General features: G+C 36.3%; 1 protein-coding gene across 1 annotated transcript; it reads left to right on the plus strand.

The window, feature by feature from the left end:
* Positions 1-18,181: 18,181 nt before the first annotated feature.
* Positions 18,182-19,339, plus strand: LOC131037121 (protein SMALL AUXIN UP-REGULATED RNA 12). The gene has a single exon (XM_057969159.1). The coding sequence runs from the start codon at positions 18,538-18,540 to the stop codon at positions 19,009-19,011; it is 474 nt and encodes a 157-aa protein (XP_057825142.1). The 5' UTR covers positions 18,182-18,537; the 3' UTR covers positions 19,012-19,339.
* Positions 19,340-20,693: the final 1,354 nt, after the last annotated feature.

The raw sequence follows: 20,693 nt of genomic DNA on the forward strand, positions 1-20,693 counted from the left end.
TTGTGGTGAATCATAGCAGCCCTGTTGAGACTAGGTCATTATGATAAATGCCTGATGTAGTCTAGGATTACCATGATCGATTACCTATTGAGACCTGAAGATACTTGATCAGAGTGTCTGTAGAGAGTCTAGGTGTGTGTGAGTCGATGTACCTATGCAGACAGAGTAATTGGCTTGATTGGGTTGATGGGAGATGATGTAGGGTATGTGATGTTGATTACCAAGATGGGGAGGGTGAGGTTGGGGTTTGATGTTAGATAGAATAAATGGAGGACCTATGACACATTCCTATGGAAGAAGAGGAAAATAGAGTATCCATTGTCATTACTATGTATGAATGATATGCAGCTATTTATGAATGTATGGATGGATGGAATGCAACGAAATGCAATATATATAGATGAGATGGAATGACGATCCATAGTACTTTATTTTTCATCATTGAGCTTTAAAATGTTGTAAGAAAAATACAAGCAACTTGACATAATGATTCAAGATGACCTGAGTATTCCTTTCATGGATTTTGATATAGCAAGTTAATACAAGCAACTTGATATAATGGATCAAGTTGACCTGAGTATTGCTTGCAGAATAGACAAGGATTATCTCCTTTCATGCATGACTTGGAATGTCCTCCTTGATCTTTTGCCGATCATATCCTAAGACAAGTTCATACCATAGTAAGAGATAATCATTATCGAGCGTGGATGAGGCAGTAGGAACCAAAGATGGAGCATTGTACCTATAAGCAAACATCATATATAAAGAATAAAGAATATGGACCCTCGATAATGGTTCATGCTCATATGGTCGAGGTATATGATGTAGTCAGTAAGCCATAGTGATCCATAACTGTATTTTGCATATGATCACATAGCTTAGTGAACTTCCCACATAGACACCATTAATACATGCCCCAGTACTTCATCAGAATAATTCGCAAAAGATACACAAACAATGTTGTAGGAACCTGATATATATATATAAATGAATGAATAACCTACAAATCAACCAAGTACTTGATAGCTTAAACAAAATTTTCTTGTCAAAGAAAATGTCATCTTGTCTTTGTTTTTGGTAAGCAAGGATGTATCCTTGTTTAGACAGTTTGCATGTTTGATGTTGATTGTTTGGTCGATGTGATAAGTGGTCATCATTGGAGTATTTCACAATGTTTTGTTTGGTATCTGTTTTGAAAAAAACATATGTATAGTGTGTTGCCATGTTTTTGTTTGTTTGATGTTTTATCATGTTTTTGGATTTTGTGAGATAGTTTTGAATGTTTTGGGTATTTTGTGATTGTTTTTTAATGTTTTTGGTATTTTGTGAGATAGTTTTTAATGAAAAACTCAGTGAATCACAAAACAATGTAGTATCCGCTTCCATCAAACTAGATTAAGGGTTTTGCCCCCAGTTTAGACATGACTATGAAAAAGTGGGATGTCAAATGCATGAAGTACTCTCCTTGATTGTAGATCAATAACAAGCCATGACTTTGGACAAATGGATGAATGGATGTAATGAATGTGATCACAACAAGTCTGAAAGACAATGGAGCCATAGCCTTTACAAGTGGTGCCTGTTTGCCAAGTTTTCACCATCACACTTACCCAAGGTGCCACCGAAGTGGTTGTTCACCATTTGGATGCATGATTTTTCTTTACTATTTTGATGTTTTTGTATTTTCTTCAAGACATTTTTCTCAATGTTTTTGGTGTTTTTCTGTACAGCTTTTAGGTATACAACCGTTTGAGGTGCATGCTATTGATTGGATCTGCTAGCGGTTCTCCTTTAGAAGTAGCCAACTGATATGCCCCAGACTCAAATACAGCAGTGATAACATATGGACCTAGCCAATTCGATTCAAACTTTCCCTAATGTTCTCGATTTGGTTGGTTACGAGGATTCTCTCGAAGAAAAAGATCGCCTACCTCAAATGTATGAGGTCGAACTCAATGATTATAGCTTTTGCTCATGCGCTATTGATAGGCTTTGAGGTGATTGTATGCAGCTTGTCATTTCTCATCAAGTAGCTTTAAGTCTTGGAGACAAGATACTCTGTATGCTTCATCATCAATGAGATTGTGCAAGGAAACCCGTAGTGATGGTATCTCAACCTCAATAGGTAAAATAGCTTCTGCACCATAGACCAATGAGTAGGGAGTTGCACTTGTAGGGGTTCGAATGCTAGTTCAATATGCCCATAGTGCTGGATTCAATTGAACGTGCCAATCACGACCGACATTATTGACTGTTTTCTTGAGGATTCTTAATATGTTTTTGTTTGATGCTTTGGCCTGACCATTGCCTTGTGGGTAATAGGGAGTGGAAAAGCGGTGTTGGATGTGAAATTTCTCACAAAGTTCACGGACATCTTGAAATTTGAAAGGAAGACCGTTATCTGTGATGATGGACAGGGGTACACCATACTGACAGATGATGTAATTAAGGATGAATGAGATGATCTGCTTGTCAGTGACTTGGCTAAGTGGAACAACTTCGATCCACTTTGTGAAGTATTTAGTGGCGGTAATAATGAACTTGTGGCCGTTGGATCAAGATGGATGGATTTTACCCACAAGGTCAAGACCCCATTGACAAAAAGGCCATGGTGTTGTGATTGGTTGCAATTCCTGTGTTGGTGCATGTATTAGGTCTCCATGAACTTGGCATTTCTTGCACTTTTTGACAAAGTAGTAGGAGTCTTTGTCCATGGATGGCCAATAGTATCCAATGCACAGGAGTTTCTTGGCTAGTGACGGACCGCTTGCATGAGTTCCACAAATTCCTTCATGTACTTCGTCCAAGGCCTTTTCTATCTCATCATGTTCTAGACATCAAAGCAGAGTACCATCAAGACTGCATCGGTATAGGATTTTAGCAATAATGGTATATCGAGCGGTTTGGCGAATGAAAGTTTTATGTTGGTTATTCGATTGGTTAGGAGGAAGTGTGTGATCATGGAGGTAGGTGTAGAACTCACCGTACCATGGGGATTCAAAATCGAAAAGGTGACATATCATCTCAGATTTGGGGACATCATAAGCGGGAATCCAAAGTTGCTCTACCAAGAACTTGTAGCATGTTGAATTCTGTGGAAGATCTAGGAGAGATGTAATGGTAGCCATAGCGTCAGCAGCTCGATTCTGATCTTTGGGTATCTGTTCAAAGGTGATAGTAGTGAATGATGCCTTTAATTTGTCCACCATTTGTTTGTACGACATGAGTTTGTCATCCTTTGTCTGATATTCATCAGTTGCTTGTCGAATGACCAGGTGGGAGTTTCCATATACTTGTAGTTCTTGTAACTTCCATTGTATGGCTAGCTTGAGTCCTGTGATCAAGGCCTCATATTCAGCTATGTTGTTTGTGCATGGAAATGTGAGTCTGTAAGATTTCGGGATGTTGTCACCTTGAGGTGTGATAAATAGAATGCCTGCCCTCGAGCCATGCCTAGTGTATGAACCATCAAAGTATAGTTTCCATGGTTGTGCTGCCATGATCATGAATATCTCTTCATCTAGAAAATTGGAAATGAGGGGATGATCACCTATGAGTGGTGCATTGACCAACTGATCTGCAATGACTTGTCCTTTGATAGCTTTACGGTCCATATACTCGATGTCAAATTCACTTAGAATCATCACCCATTTGGGCAAGCGGCCTGTCAATGCTGCTTTGCTAAGTAAGTACTTGAGTGGATCAATATTTGCAATGAGTTGTACCTTGTGTGTTAACAGATAGTGCCTCAGTTTAGTGGTTGCCAAGATTACTACTAGGCAAGCTCTCTCAATAGGGGTGTAATTGAGTTCATAGCCAACTAGTGTGCGAGACATGTAGTAAATAGCACACTCTTTCCCTTTTGCATTATGTTGTGCCAGTAGTACACCTAATGTTGTATTAGTTGTTGAGATATAGAGTAATAAAGGTCTACTCGGATCTGGTGGGACTAGCAATGGTGTATTCATGAGATAGTCTTTAAGCATCTGGGATGCTTGCTGGCATCTGGTATCCGATTGAAAGTGGATGTTTTTGTGTAGTAGGTGTGTAAATGGGTGACACTTATCTGCCAGTTGTGCAATGAATCTTCAGATGGATTGTAGCCATCCTTGTAATGTCCTTAGCTGACTAATATTCTTGGGAGGTAGCATGTCCATGATTGCTTTGACCTACGCAAAATCAACCTCAATGCCTTTGCTTGAGAGAATGTACCCTAGAAGCTTCCCTGAGGTTACTCCAAAGACACATTTCTTTGGATTGAGTCGAACATGATATTGTTCCAATCTATCAAAGATTTTCTCTAATATTTCCAGATGACCTTCTCTTGTTAGTGATTTTGCCAATAAGTCATCAACATAATCTTCCATTATGGTATGCATCATATCATGGAAGATAGTGGTCATTGCTCATTGATAGGCCGCTCCTACATTCTTTAGATCGAAAGGCATTACATTCCAATAGTATGTTCCCCATGGACATGTGAAGGCCATCTTATGTTGATCCTCTGGTGCGATCTTTATCTGATTATATCATGAAAAGCCATCCATGAGAGAAAGCATGGCATGTCCTGCTGTTAGGTCCACTATTATGTCGATATTTGGTAGGGGGAAGTCATCTTTAGGACATGCTTTGTTTAGATCTCTAAAGTTAGTACAGATACGGATGCCCCCATTTGGTTTTCTAATGGGGACAATGTTGGATATCCAATCTGCATAATCCATTGGTCGAATGAAACCAACATCTAGGAGTTTCTTAAGTTCTGCTTTGACTAGTACTGCAATCTGGGGATGCATCTTGTGAAGTTTCTATTTAACAGGCTTGGCTCCTTCTACTATGGTGAGGTGATGCATGACTAAATCTAGATCAAGACTAGGCATGTCTGCATATGACCATGCAAAGTTGATCTGGCATTTCTGGAAGAATTCAACAAACTTGGGTTGTTCTTCTGAAGTCAAAAGAGATGCCAGATGTATGTGGTGAGGAGTTTCAGGAGTCCCCACATTGTATTCTTTTGTTTCCTCAATGAGAATCATTGATCATTCCTACTATGCACTAGAGGGGAGGATGTCAAACCTTTCATCCTCAGGCACCTCAAAGAGGTTTTCACCATTGGATACACTCTTTATTTTTACTTTTATGGGATCAAACAGTGCCACAGTGTGGTTTTCACTGGAAGATCCATGTTTTATTGTTATATTTTTGCAGCTAAAAGGTTTGGCATCCACCCCAAAGTATGATGCACTATTAAGTTCTATGGAAAATCTAGCTTTGTGATCCCCGCTTGGTATGTTATCCCGTAATTCCAAAAAGTCAATGATCGCCTCATCATTTTGGAAGTGGTCAAGGCATGGGGGATTAGGTTGGTTCCATTTGATGAGTTCAAGATGGATAATGGGCATTACCTCATCAATTAGGTTAAGTTCATTAGATGTGTCAGTGAGGTTTAAGACATTGTGGTTAAGGTCATTGATGGTACTCTCCCTGTCCAAATCGGGCGTAGGATGTGACGTAGGGTCTGTGAAAGATGTTTCCAGTTCAGGAACCCAAGAGGTTTTAATCTAGGCTTCTCCATAAACAGGGATGTCTTTGTGAGGTGGAAGAGGTGATGTGTCTTCCTCATCTGAAGTATTCAGATGTACTGAATCAAAATCCCACTCATGTGAGTCGGTCTCTGAGTCACTTTCTAGTATCCAATTGCTATACCATACTGGGATGTCCTTTGAGTTAAACACTGCAAGTGTGACTGGTTTTGTAGATGAAATGATTGGTGCTACAGGAAGGATTATGGGGATCAATGAATCCGATACGAGGAGTATCGATAACGTTGATTCTGTTGCTTCTGCTGGAATTGCTGATGTCATAGATACTGTTGTGGGTTTTGATACAGTTGTTGCTGTTAAGGGTGCTTTTAATGTTATTGTTGTTGTTGATGGGGTTACTAGTTTGTTTGGTGGGATGATTTTTAGCCTCAATGGGGCAATTGTTATGGTGCACGGTGCTGCTTTTATAATCAAAGGTGACCTCTTTGTATTAGGCTAATATAGAGGTTGGCTGAGTTTTCCTTTGAATCTAAGCTTAGGAAGGATTTCCTTTTGAAAGCCTAAGCCTGTATTATCCTTGGGCTTTAATTTCAACTGCAGCGGTTCATGTCTTCCTTGCTTGCAAGGTCCCAAAGCACTCTAACCATCATAACCTATTCTTTTCATAATGAGAAGGCCTTTGCCATACTGATCTATAGGAAGCTTAGCTTGCGAAATATCGGTGGTGATGGGATCTTTATAGATCCATTCTGCTAAGTCCTCATCTCGTGTTTCTTCTTCTTGACTCTTTCCCAAGATGAATGGTGTCAAAGGACATGCTGGCTTGTGCAGTGGCATTTGAAGTAATTATTGCGGTTTGCCATGTGTTCTAGGAGAAGTAGGCATTTGTCCCACACAAAAGAGTTGGCTCAAATTATATTCCCCAGGACCTTCCTCTACTATTTTCATCTTGAGATTTTTTTGCTTGGGTATAGTGGTGTTTGAATTGAAAAGAGAGGCTGGACTTACGTATGATGTGGAGGAGATGGCTTCTCTATTGTTGGGAATGGTAATCTCTGGTTGATGACTTATGTTATGAAAATATGCAAAGGGGTTTGCATCGCCCAGGATCATGATTTCTACACCATTATGTGGGAACTTGATACACTGATGGTAGGTGGATAGAATGGCTTGCATGACATGTATCCAAGGTTTGCCCAACAACAAATTGTATGGTAGAGGAAAATCCAAAACCTGACATATGATGTGTTTCACCACAGGGCCCACTCAGATTGGTAAAACAACAGCTCCTTTGGATGAACGCTCTGCATCATCATAGGCTTTGATTGTTATCTTCTTGCGGGGATCCACTGATTCAATTGCATATCCCAAAGATATGACTAATTGTAGTATACAGATATTCAGGACTGCTCCATTATCGATCAAGACTCGCTTGATCCTATGTTGGTTGATAAACCCTTCAATGTGGAGTGAGGCGTTGTGAGGTTGCTGGAAGGATGAGTTGTCACTTTCAAAGAAAGTGAGAGAAGGTGATGATCTTAGGTTTCCAACCATAGCTTGGAACTGATCTATATTTAGGTTTGCAGGGACTGACGCCTCTTGGAGAGCTTGATCTAAAATTGTTTTAGGGGATGGAGATAGGAGAAATAGCTCTAAGATAGATATTAGAACAGGCGTTTTGTCTAACTATTCCACAAGGTTATACTGCTTTGGGATAGATGGGGTGCCTTGTGGAGCTGCTTTTATGGTAATCTTGCCGCGATGTGTAGCAACATTGCAAGTGGAACTGGGATTTTTTATGGTTATAGTTGCAATTTGTTCATTGGCATTGTATAGGTGATTCATAGTGTAATTATACGTGGCTTGCGTATAATCGGTAGTATCTGTGTATCTCCCTAAAGTGGAAGGACCCCTTTGATCATGTGATGGAAGCAGATTTTTGAACATTAGATGATCATTATTTGTTGTCTTTGGGTCATGTCCTTCAAATTCGATATGACTTCAATCAATAATATCTTTCAATCTATGACAATTGCTTGTCTTATGCCCTTTCCCTTGATGGAAATTGCAATGTTCAGTATCCCTCCACCATGAAGGTTTGACTTGAGGTTCATAATTTGATGTTTTGGGTAAAATCGCTAGATTTTGAGAAACCAACTGACGTAACACTATTTCGATGGTTTCCACTAAGGGAGTGTATGTTCATTTTGGTTTAAAATTTTATTGACATTGTCTGGGTTCCTCTTGAGATGTGTTGCGGCCTTGATTCAGAGGAGCAACCGTGTTATTCTTAGGTGGGGGATTCTGTCCTGCAAATCGAACCACAGGTTGTGCATTTTTTATAGTTCTTGCATCTACAACACCATCGTTGATGATATTTTTGTTTTTGTTCCAGAAGTTAGGCTTGTCACTATTGAAGCGGGGATAAGGGCCATCCTTTGGCTCATTGCAGATTTTGATAAGTCCTTTCTTGATGAGAGCCCGCTCACATTTTAAACCTTTGGTGATCATATCATTAAAAGAATCTGTGTCTTTTACGTCTAGGTGAAATTCCATTTCTCCGTTTAAGTTGGAAATAAATATTTCCACTAGTTCTTGTTCAGGTAACTGAAGAGAACGTCTGCTAGACATTCCACGCCATCATTGCAGAAAGATTGAAAATAGTTCACCTAGTTTTTGTGTAGTGTTACATAGATCAGCCACTGTGATATCACGTTCAATGTGGTGTGAGTAATGTGCCAGGAATTTCTGGATGAGTTCTTCAAATGTCCTAATGCCCCCTGGTAATCGGGAAAACCATGATGTGGTTGTTCCTCCCAATCTTTGGGAAAAAAGGCGCATTAGGTACGTATCCTCATATGCCACTTCGAGGCAAGCTGAATGGAATTCTCAAAACATGATCATGAGGATCTCCTTTTCCTCTATACTTTTCGAACTTCGGTGTTTCAAACCCTCATGGAAAAGGTGGCATATGAAGATTCCTTATCAAAGTGATAGGGACAAATGTCATTGAGTGAAAATTGATTATTTTTCACACCACTATGAAGTTGTTGGGCGAGATTTTCAACTTGTTGCCTCAACATCTCTATTTCATTTGGAGGAGGAGGAGGAGGTGGATTACCTTGATGAAGGTTGTATCTAATGGGATCTCAACCTCTTTCTTCCTCATTGCGACTTTGTCGTTCTGATGCTTGCCTTAGTTGTGCAACATCAAAGTTAGAGGGTAGTTTGTCTCCTTCTTGAGCAAGTCTTAAAAAGTGAGCATCAACATTGCTCCTGAGTATTTCATCAAATAGTCGATTAAAGAGGGTTGTGTTGTGCCCTTTCTATTGCCGCAGGAGTAGGAGTACTTGGATTTTCGTCATTTATGTTTCCTCCCATGGCTTCTTGGAATTCATTGATATTGTCTTCCTTTTCTTCTTCAATTTCTATTTGTCTTGTTCTAGATCTGGTTTGAGCCATTTTGTTTACAAGTTTTTGTTGAAGTTGGGTGAAAATGATGATGAGTTGTTGATGAAATGAGATATTTATGTTTGGTGGGGTGTTTTGCATATGGATCTCTAGCACTAAAGGTAGATGTTGCCAAAGTTCTTTCTTGATTTGCTTGTTGTGTTTGATGGACAAAGTTTGGTGTGATAAGGTTCAGAGGGATCTGAGATGTGTTACAGATTCAACTACCTAGTAATGAGAGGATTTACTCAAAGACTAGTTTTAACCTACGTATAAATGCCTCTTTAGGATGAGTTCATCCTAGATGTCGAGACACTCTAAAAAGTGATGTATTGTGTTTGATTCAAGCAATATCAAAATAAAACTTAGGACAAAAACCTCTTTAATGTTTTGAGAGTTGGAATGGATTTGATGAGATGTGAGTGTGGTAATGGATGAAATGTTAACTTCAATAAAAGCTTTGTGTCACATATGGGACAAATTCTTCTTCTTCTCTTTCGGGAGTTGGTGGTTCTTCCCGAGCTATGTTATATGTGATGCAAATATCTGGAAAGAAGTCAGGATTGATCTTGGCCCCTTTGTTTTTGTGATAACTCAAAGCGTGATATTGCATAAAAGCTCAGTGGTTTAATGACTATTGATCAAACTCGTTTGATTTCCCTTGAAGATAGAGACGCATGTGACATAGAAAAACTCTATTATAGACAAAGATTTGTCTATTAAGATAGAAGAATTTCGTCCTTTTGATAAGAGTCTTTGAGCTCAATGGTCTTTTCTTCAAGTTGATGTGTTGATGAAGATTCTTCTTTCTCATGTGAAGAATGGTCATATAGTTTGATATTTTTGTTGTTTGATTTTGATCCTTTGTTGGTTTTTGAAAAATGTTTGTGTTGGATGAATACTTGTTTCGAAATTGATTTTTTATTTTTCTTTGACAAGAAATCAAAGCAAGCACACAAACACAAGAATGTCGCCTAAAAAAGGTACAAATAAGTGTGGATCTAGATCAACCCAATCCTTGGACTTTTATGACCCTTTCCTTCAAATGTATTTTAGGTTTTTTCCAAAGCCTAAAGTTGGCTCAATTTGCACTGGTCTTGACTCAAAAAAAAACACTTCAAACACTCTTTATCGCTAAGGTCAAATGGCTAGTTGTGATAAGTTCAGCCCACATCTTGATATTTCTTCGACTTTGGTACTACATACCTTATGAATCTCGTTGTGGCAGGTAAGGATGTGATATACTAAGTCTTGCACGAGCATAACAAATAGATGATCCCTATGATGGGGGAGTCACCACTTTTATCGGGCTACAAGTAACCTTTCAAAAAGTTATGTTTCTACTCAAGGAAATATGTATGGTGAGTGTCTTGGGAGCAAAACCTTCTATGTTCTTGCACTGAATTTATCACAAATATCCTCAATCAATAGAACGGGTGGGCTACTACTTAAAGGTGTTTAGTATATTTCGATGTTTTTGGACATAAGTTTATTCTGCAGTGGCTCACTTAAGAGCCTTGTAACTTGTGGTGGGGCCCATTTGTCCTTTCAAAAAGTTACACTGTAGGAACAGCTATACCCAAGGTTACAACTTTCGCTCACACCTGATTTCTATAGCGGCTCGAAGGATTTACTGCGCGAGGTCATTCCCAAGAGTGATGTGTCTCTTGGCATGCCTCTCTTAAAAATATAAAATATGAGTGTTACTAACACTTTTCTTTTGTACCTAGGACCATGAAAGCCAAGGGAGAGGATAGTGTGTGTTAGAAGTAGGACCACTCGACAAACTTTGCACAAGTGTGCCAATCACGAAAAGCACTTGTTCTTTTTAATTGATTTTCATTGCAATGTGATCTAACTATTTGGAGATGTTGCTCCAACAATCATGGTGTTCTTTTTAACTTTCAAAAGCAAAATGTGTTGTAAACTAGGAACTTGAAATCCTAGTCAACTGAATTGAAAAACACATTTTTGCTTGAAGTAAAATCGCTTTTGAACTTTGAAGAAAAAAAATGGCTTGTTCTTTTTAGTTGGCCCCAAAATGAAATGTTGATTGTGAATTTCCTTAAGTTGATGCAAGAAATGACAGTTGTGTTGTTTATTTTAAGCACCAAAATAAAGATTGTTCCTAACTTGCAAATAAACTTTGAATTTTGTGGTTCTTTTTAATTTGTAAGTGGGGTTTTTTTACAAACCAAAACTAAAGATGTGATTCTTTTTATGATCCAAAATGAAAATGTGAGGTTCAATTTTTAAGCCAAAAGAGACAATGAATTTGTTTTAATCCAACTTTGAAAACAAAGTGAAAGAAATAATTCAATGCTTTCTAATCTAACTCATCCAATCCTGCATAAACAAACAAACAGTTAGTCCAAAAAATAAAATAAAATGAGGTATTGGTGGGCTTCTACAAGCCTAGGTTTTGATTTTCGTTTACAATAGGAAATTACAACTCTCTGTTACAATAGCGCCACTTTGTGTAAACAAAGAAGCTCTATTTAACACGAAAGCACAAAAGCACAACTTGTGTGACAATTTAAACAAAAAAAAGTTAGTAGTTTTGTAGAGAAATCTTGTGTTGGATTCACGTCAGGTTCACCAAATGATGCTCTGCAAAAAGGATTAGAAAATCTATTTGATGACAACACACACAAGAGCACAAGAAACAAACGTTAGTGTTAGCAACAAAAGATTATCCTAAACAAGCATATCAAGAGAGATATTAAGCATGAAATAGAAAGCATACAAACATAGAATAGATAAACTATACTCCTCCAAATGCTAATCAAGATGCTCATAGTTGCTCCTCCCTTGTTCCTCTCCTCTCCAAGTTCCACGAGTGTAGCTCTCAGCTTTTAGCACTAGCCATGGATGCCATATGGAGATTCAAGATGGTTGAATATGATAAACAAATGCTATGCAAGTGTAGATACTGATGCTATGAAAAAGCTCTATGCTAATACCAATATAACAACAATACTCTAATTCTTCCTTCTTTGCTTGAGGAGAAGGGTTCTATTTATAGAAGAAATGGGGAAATGAATGGTTAAGAGTGAGCAATCTTAACAAGGGTTAGGATTGAAAGATATTCAATCCATGTGAGACTTTCAACCCAATCCCATGTTGACAAGTGTCACCATGAGGAGGCTTGAGAGAAAAGATAAGGAGCATTAAATGCTTGAGGGGACATGATGGTTACCCTAGGGGGTTGGGTTAGGGTTACATTAATGGATATTCCTTTTATCCAAGGGATAAATGAATGTGCCAGGGTTAAATGGTTACCTTAGTCAAAGAAATAAATTCTTTGAAGAGACCCATGAGTCAAAATGATGGTTAAGTTAGAGGAAAGTCTCTAACCAAAGGTAAAAGGTGAGTTAACCATAAATGGTTATGTAAGAGCCTTTAATGGTTTGGAAGACTTTAGAGGTTAACCATTTGAAGACTTAAAGCCTTAAATGCCTTTCAAAGACTTTGAGGGCTTTGAGAAGTGACTCCAAGTTGCTTAGGAATGTGACAATATATAGCGGGTGAATTAGGCTAATTAGAAGGAGTTAGAAGAATCTAGAAGAGATTTAGGCATGCAAGTGGATTTTGTAGGAGAATGCAAGTGGGGGGGAATTTTGGGATTTTCAATTAAAATAAAATCATTTATTTCAATTAAATAGTGTAATTTGCATTTGGATAGGTATTTAAATAAATATTAATTTATTTAAATGAGAAAAAGGAAGATAAAGCATTAAATGCTTGAAGACTTAAAGGGAAACCTTTAAAGGCTTAAGAAGACTCTAGAAGGAAGCCATTAAGTTTGAAGACTTTAAGGGAAACCATTAAAGGCTTGAGAAGACTCTAGAAGGAAGCCATTAAGTTTGAAGACTTCAAGGGAAACCATTAAAGGTTTCAAGTGGGTGAGGATAAATAGGATTTTAAATAAATAATTTATTTAAAATAGTTGTGCAACTTGCATTTGTAGGAAAATGCAAGTGGGTGGAGGATAAAGGTGATTTAAATAAATGTTAATTTATTTAAATGTGAGAGATGAGATTTTGGGGGATTTAAATAAATATTAATTTATTTAAATGTGAGAGAAGATTTAATTAAACAAATATGATTTATTTATTTAATTAATGGTTTGAATTTGGTTAAGTGAATTAAATCAAATAAATTGAATAATTTATTTAATTAATAGGAGAAGAGGGTTAAGATGAATTAATTAAATATTAATTTAATTAATTATTGATTGATGGTTAAATAATCAAATAAATACTAAATATTCATTTAATTAAGTGGACAGATTTATGTGACTACAGTCATTAATCAACATGACATACCTATCACCCTGCATGCTTCTTACTCTAGAGGGACCACACAAATCAGTATAAATAAGATCTAATATCCCATTAGAGGTATACTATTTTCTTTTGAAAGAAATTCTTGTCTGCTTCCCTAATTAACATTCCTTACATACTGGATTAGAAGGCTTTACAATCTTAGGCAGATCTCTTACAACTTGAGTGGAACTTATCTGAACCATGCAATCAAAATTTACTTGACACATATCTCTATGCCATAACCAACTTTCATCAACTTGAGCAATCAAACAACTTTTACCACTAGCATTCAAATAAAAGATATTACCTTTAGTCTTTGTACCTGATGCAATTTTAGTTTTGAAGCTACTCAAGATCTTACATCTACCATCCTTGAATTGCTAGGCATATCCCTTATCAACCATCTTTCCAACACTCAAAAGATTATGTTTTAGACCTTCAACATACAAGACATCATCGGTGTTATGCTTACCATCAAGAGAAATAACACCTCTACCATGGATTATACCATCTTTGTCATCTCCAAATCTTACTACACCACCATCATATTTTTCCATACTCACAAATTTACACTTATCACCTATCATATGATGAGAGAAACCACTGTTAATAACCCATTCATCTTTCTCTTCAACTTTGGTAGCTAAATATTTCTCTTCAATAATGCAGCTAGTAGAATCAACAGTCATCGGATCATCTTCATTGATAGCAATGAACACCCATTCATCTCCTGAATTTATTTTTTCAGACTCATCATTTGTCAGACCTTCATCAGTAGAAAAGTAACACTTCTTCTGATATTTAGGCTTATAGGGCTTAAATGGCTTCTTAGGATTTATATTTCTTTTCAAACACCTTGAGGCAGAATGTCCTATCTTATTGCATGAAAAATATTTAAGAGGCAACTTTCCTTCATACTTACTGGCACCTTTAGGAAATCTTCTAGCAATCAGTGCTTCAAGCAATCTTTCATCTTCTTCAAGCTCACTCATCTCCTTCTCATATCTGGATACTCTTGTAGAAATTTCTCCCTGATCATATTTATGTTTCTCAGAAACATTAGCTTTAAATGCAAATTCAGATTTTGGAGGGGCTTCACCAAATTTGCTCAATTCAAAAGAAAGAAGTTTACCAATCAGCATATCTCTAGTCACATCTATCATAGTCTAGATCTCTTCAATAGCAGTAGCCTTATGCTTGTAAGGAGGACAGGATCTCAGCACCTTAGCAACAATCTAAGACTCTTCCAATACTCCACTAGCACATCTGATGTTCAATACAAGCTCATTTACTTCCTGCATAAAAGGAGGTAATGTTCTCATCTTCACCCATCTTCAACATCTCATATTTTCCCTTCAACCTCTGTAACTTAGCAACATTCACATGGCTATCACCTTCATACAAAGTCTCTATCTTCTTCCATATCTCATGAGCAATTGACAAATCCATCACATTATTCATCTCAGAATTAGACAAGGCACTCAACAATGCTTCCTTAGCTCTAATATTGAATTTAGCTTCCTTAATCTCATCCGAAGTAGTAGGACCATTCTGAGGAGCATTATATACATTCTTAGTAATCTTCCAATAGTCTTCACCGATGCATCTCAAATGACATTCCATCTAGTTCTTCCAGAGAGTATAATTCATTCCATCAAATCTCGGACCATCCTTCTTAAAAGAAAAGGTTGACATCTCAGATCTCCTCAAGTGATCAAGCTTATTCCTGAGGATCTAGCTCTGATACCAATTGTCGACAACAATGCAACAAACTGAGAGGGGGGCTGAATCAGTTTTCTCTCAAATTCAACACAACTCAAACTTAAATTTAGATATGATTATTAGCCATGAAAACATAAACCATCACCATATCAATAACACACATAACACCAATATTTTTGATGTGGAAAACTCGGTTAAGGGAAAAACCACGGTGGAAACCTACCCACAATGAGATAATACCCTATTAGGAGTAAATGTAAATATTACAATGGGGAATGCACATGCATTCAGACACACTCGCTAGATCTCATTTTTCAAATACAAGAAGGGCTACAACCCTGAGGAAGACTCACTCTCTTATAAATATTTGGACAACAATCTAGATTACGTGAACTGTGAAAATAACATTTCCCAATACCTGGTTATAGTTCCAGTTAAGCACAAATACTCAAACTTGGCTCTTACTTCTTCACACTCCTCACTTATTCGTACTTCATCTTTGCTACTGAAAGATCAATTCAATGTTCACACATGCAGACATATCTCACAAATGAGTATTATATGTATTTATACAAATCATCAACCTATATTTCAAGGTTGGCTAAACCCTCAACACAAATTACAAAATAACAACCTCGCGCACTACAACAATACATGCGGATCAAAACAATGTTCGCTAAGACATGGTCTAGATCCAAATCAATACCCCAAACATGCAAAACCTCCAACAATTATGCCTCGAACATCCACAATACAATACAATCACCAAGAATGTCACATAAGGTGAAGAGCACCACCGGATCAAGAAAATGATGAATAACACACTCAATGATCAATGTGGACCATCAACATGAATAGGACCCGATCTAGAAACATCCACAAGCAACATGAATCGCACTAGAAATAACTGCAACATCATAACTTACTAGAATTTCCATCATCAATATACTAAACTTCAAGAACATACACTGAATTGACTGTAAAACTAAAAGGTTCACTTGTGGGCTTCCAAATCACTAACCATCTAAATCGAGGACAAATATGAACATCCCAAACACTCTATCAAATCCTCAAACCAAGATATAGCAATTCTAGAACAATGCGGAGCACAAACCAAAATACCGAATAACACGAACAATTGAATAACATCCTTAATACCGAATCAAACAACTTGATCAAAATATCATGTAGACCACTAAAAATTTTGTTGAATCAACTAGAGATGGGCATCACAAAACCCATTAAACCGCAATAGCTCAATTACAACACACTGGCCAAACTAACTCACTTAATCTCACTACCACACTGGAATACAAAGAAGAATATGTTGAAATCAATGACAACACATCATTCCAACAAATTTCCCAATAGTAATAAAGTGGAATAAGACCTGTAAAATTTAATTTAAATATTAATTAATTATGATAAAGGTCCTATAATGCATAGAGGAACAAGAAATACTAAAATAGGTGCTAGGAGAGTGTGAAATTGGACACACTAATAAATGTGTACAATTTACGACACTACATTAAATACTAAATGATAATAAAAAAATTTATCTTTTTTGAGCTTGAATGAAGACATGTCAAGAGGTAACGGTCCATAGAGTTTGCTCCTTCTAGTAGTGCTTTGGAGTCATCTAGTAATACTATTAAGACTTATTTTGAGTCTCCTTCTTTTACTCCTACTAGAGATAAGATAAAAACTCTTTTCAAGAGAAACTAAAGGAGCTCAACCAAGGGTGGCAAGCTATTAAAACCCCTAGGTTGTAGACCTTTTGTTCATGTCTCTTAGGATTATTTTTTATTATGGTTGGTTTCAGTCTAGTATCTTTTTTTGTTTAGTTTTCATCTAGTTTTGGTGTTTTATTGTGGTTGTTGGTCTTAATGCTAGGTTTTCTCACACCTTATGAGACCCCTTTCATCTGTTGTATGTCTTTTATGTAAGAGTTCGAGCCCTCTCGCACTTTATTTAATAAAAAATAATATCATTTTTTATTGTATGAAAATGCTATTTTAAATCTTTTTTATGAGATCTACAACACTACATTTCATAACATTCATCTTGAAATTGATCATGGAAACTATCTGTATTCATAGAGGGGTTGTATTTGTTAGCCCTTGGTAGGGTGAATATGAGCCCTAGGTAGGCTAAATAGGCATATTACAATCACCTTGAGGCATGTATATTAACAATTTCACTCATGCAAATATGTTAAAATTTTGATCAAGGTTGTTTAAAAATATATCTAGTCAAATTATATCACACTACATTTCATGGAATGAGTGCAACCATGTTGATCACAATACTTACTAAAAAATCAAAAAAAATATATATAACGAATATGAAATGATATTTATTATTTATAATAAGGTTGTATTTTGAACCTGAAACGTGGCCCTTATGAACATTCATTACTAAGTCTTCCAGATGGTTCCTCTCTAGCTTAACAAATGTTCTCCTAGCTATCTCCAAAAACAAACTAGTTTACAAATGAATGAGCCAAAAACTTGTGATGAGAAATTCATGTTTGAAACTATGTGAATAAAAAACACAATGAATTAATATAAACTTTATTTTCTAAACTAATAATTATTAACATATTATAAAGTTCAAAATACTAAAGAACAAAAGAATCCATAATCAACTCATCAATTGAAATAATAAAGACTTAAATTAAATTTAGTAAAAACAAAATTAGAAAGAAACCCATACACCGAATAAAATATAATCAAAAAATAAAATTAAAAGGAAACCCATACACCAAATAAAATACAATCAAAATTCCCTATATGCTAGATCAAAATCAGAGTCCTAGACAAGGAGAATCCATACACCAGATCAAAATTCCCTATATGCTAGATCAAAATTAGAGTCCTAGACAAGGAGAATCCATACAGAGATCAAAATTCCATATATGCTAGACCAAAATCAAAGTTCTAGACAACGAGAAATCTTAAGACAAATAGTCATGCTACATTTTCTAAAAGATATCAAAATGAGAATTAACTTAACATTTTACTTCTTCACAAATGCCCCCCACTCATGATTGCCATGTACCCGAAATTGTTATCAAAAGGATGTCCCCCTCAAAGAAAAACCCTAGAAGAAAATGAAAATCATTTCCTAACCAAACACCTCAACGTGTTCATGTGCATTCACATGGCTTGAAAAAAAATTCTAGCCCTTTCCACATGCGCTGACCTTCGATCTTCACCACTCCTTTCTGGGGAATCTCGTCATATACAAGTTGAAGGGCAAGTGGCATTTAACCTAAACAAAAGAATGAGATTTTATATCATCCCTTCTGTATAAACAAACACCATGAGATTCGCATGAACTGCTATCTGACAGTACTTTCTCGACACTTTCAGGTTTATCTTCACAGTTGATCAGGTGGGCTTCCTGACACAGATAAATTTGTTTTATCGTTTGAATAGCCTTAGAATTTCAGTCCCCAAGCAAAAGGGTTTTATATATAGTTTGTGTGATAAGACATGAATAGCTCTCGAATTCGTCAAATAGTCCAGCTGAGACAAGTCATGAACAAATGGCGTACTCTGGCTCTCAGCCGCAAAGTGTCTACGGTTAACGGGTGCGCACTTTCTGGCAGAATCCGTTCATCGTGTGACTCCGATGAAGAGTGCTGCCGCAGCCTGCCGCCGCCGCCGGCGGACGTGCCCGAGGGTTATCTGGCTGTATACGTTGGGAAGGAGGAGATGAGGCGCTTCATAATTCCTACCAGTTTTTTAAGCCGCCCTGCTTTCAGAAGACTTCTTGACCAGGCAGAAGAAGAATTTGGGTTTGATTATCAAGGTGTTCTTACAATCCCCTGTGAAATGGCAGTTTTTGAGAAGATTGTGAAGAATGAAGGGTATGAAGAAGAGAAAGAGGTGGTTATTATAAGCTGTAAGGATGCAGATGTTAGGAGTATTTCTTCATCTCTTTTGCAGGAAAGTTCTATTGCTTGAGATGTCTCTCTGCTCTGTTGAATTACTGGGTGTTTTGTTTGGTTGTCTGCTGTGTTAAGTAACTTGCTGGTTTGTTTATGAGTGGGTCTGATGATGATTCTGGAAACTTGGGTGGAAAATATAGAGATTTTGTGTATAACATGGTGTTTTCTTGAGAGCACTAAATCTGATGTTTTAGAGACATCATTCAATTGGACTGCAGAAGCCTGAGGACTCTACTACAGTTTTGTTAGTTTACAGTTTACTGTTAATGCTTATCATTGTACAAAAACGATGGTAATTAGCAAGTTAATATATTGACCTTCTTTTGTTTCTGTATCTTTAGAAACGTTACTAAAAACCAGGTTTAGTGTGGTGTTATTGATCTTGATCGAGGTTTAAATTTGTTGGTCCATTTTGTTCAGTATATAAATTATGTTTCAAATCAAGTTTAATAATCATTTGTTGTTATCTTTAGTTCTCTACCATCGTGAAGATGTATCAATGATTCGAAACACTGATGTGAAAAAATCTTACACAATCTAATTTAGAAACCATAGTGACTAAAACTTTGGATTGTTGTTCTCTTTAGCTCTTCTCTACTATTCTGATGATGGATTATGGAATGTGAGTGGGAAACATTGATGCAAAAAAGTCTTACACAATCTAATCTAGAAACTACAGTAATTAAAACTATCGATTGTTGTTCTTTTCAGCTCTCTATTATTCTGATGATGGATCACAGTGTATGATCAAAATCTTACACAATCTAATGTAGAAACTACAGTGACTGAAACTATGAATTGGAGAAATCTGATATCATTAAGATTATAGATTTTAATTCAATTGTAAGTTCCACTACCATGTAAGTTAATTTTTAAATCATTTTCTGAAAGATATCATTCATTTTACTCCAGGATTAAATTTAATGATCAACATATTTATCACTTCTTTAATTTTTAATTATACTTTGTAATAACAATAGTTTCATATAACCCTAAAACTATCAAATTTAAGACCCTGTTACTCAAATTATTCTCACAAGTGGAACATCAAGAGCATTAATATTTTGAAATTATGTAGATTGATTAAATTAATGGAGTCTGTAATTGTAAGGAATTTGTTTGTTAGAGGTGGTTTTCAATGATAGGCATAGTGAAAGCTCTTGTGAAGCAAAGATTCTAAAAAGCATAGAAGGAGAATGCACGCGTACTCATTTGTCCCCGCCATTACATGTGCTTGATGGATATGTGACAAAAATAATTGATAACGCCAAAGCTCGAGAGCTTTTCACGCATCAAATATCACTTTCTAGAAAGATCGTGATTCTAAGAGATAATAATACATTTGGTCTCTCTTTTCTAAAGTGATAATAGACATTTATTTATCAAAATAAAATAAAACATGGAATAATATGGATGATATGGTTTACTCTTTCTAGAACAATAAAGATGAAAAACTGACTTTTGTATAAGATTTAGTAATTAATATATTGGAATGAAAAGATATGTATCATTATTATGGATTATTTTTATTGAGTAAATGGTTTTCGATTCAATTATTGATTAATGAGTGTTGTTGTCTTTTGTCAAGAATCAAAAAATGTTTACATATTTAAAAAAATAAATAAACTAGTATAAATATCTTGAATACAATTAATTTAAAGTAAAATTGTGAAATTTTACATTTAGTTTTATGTCTAT

The sequence above is a fragment of the Cryptomeria japonica genome, chromosome 2, assembly GCF_030272615.1.
Source record: "Cryptomeria japonica chromosome 2, Sugi_1.0, whole genome shotgun sequence".
NCBI classification, from domain to species: Eukaryota; Viridiplantae; Streptophyta; class Pinopsida; order Cupressales; family Cupressaceae; genus Cryptomeria; species Cryptomeria japonica.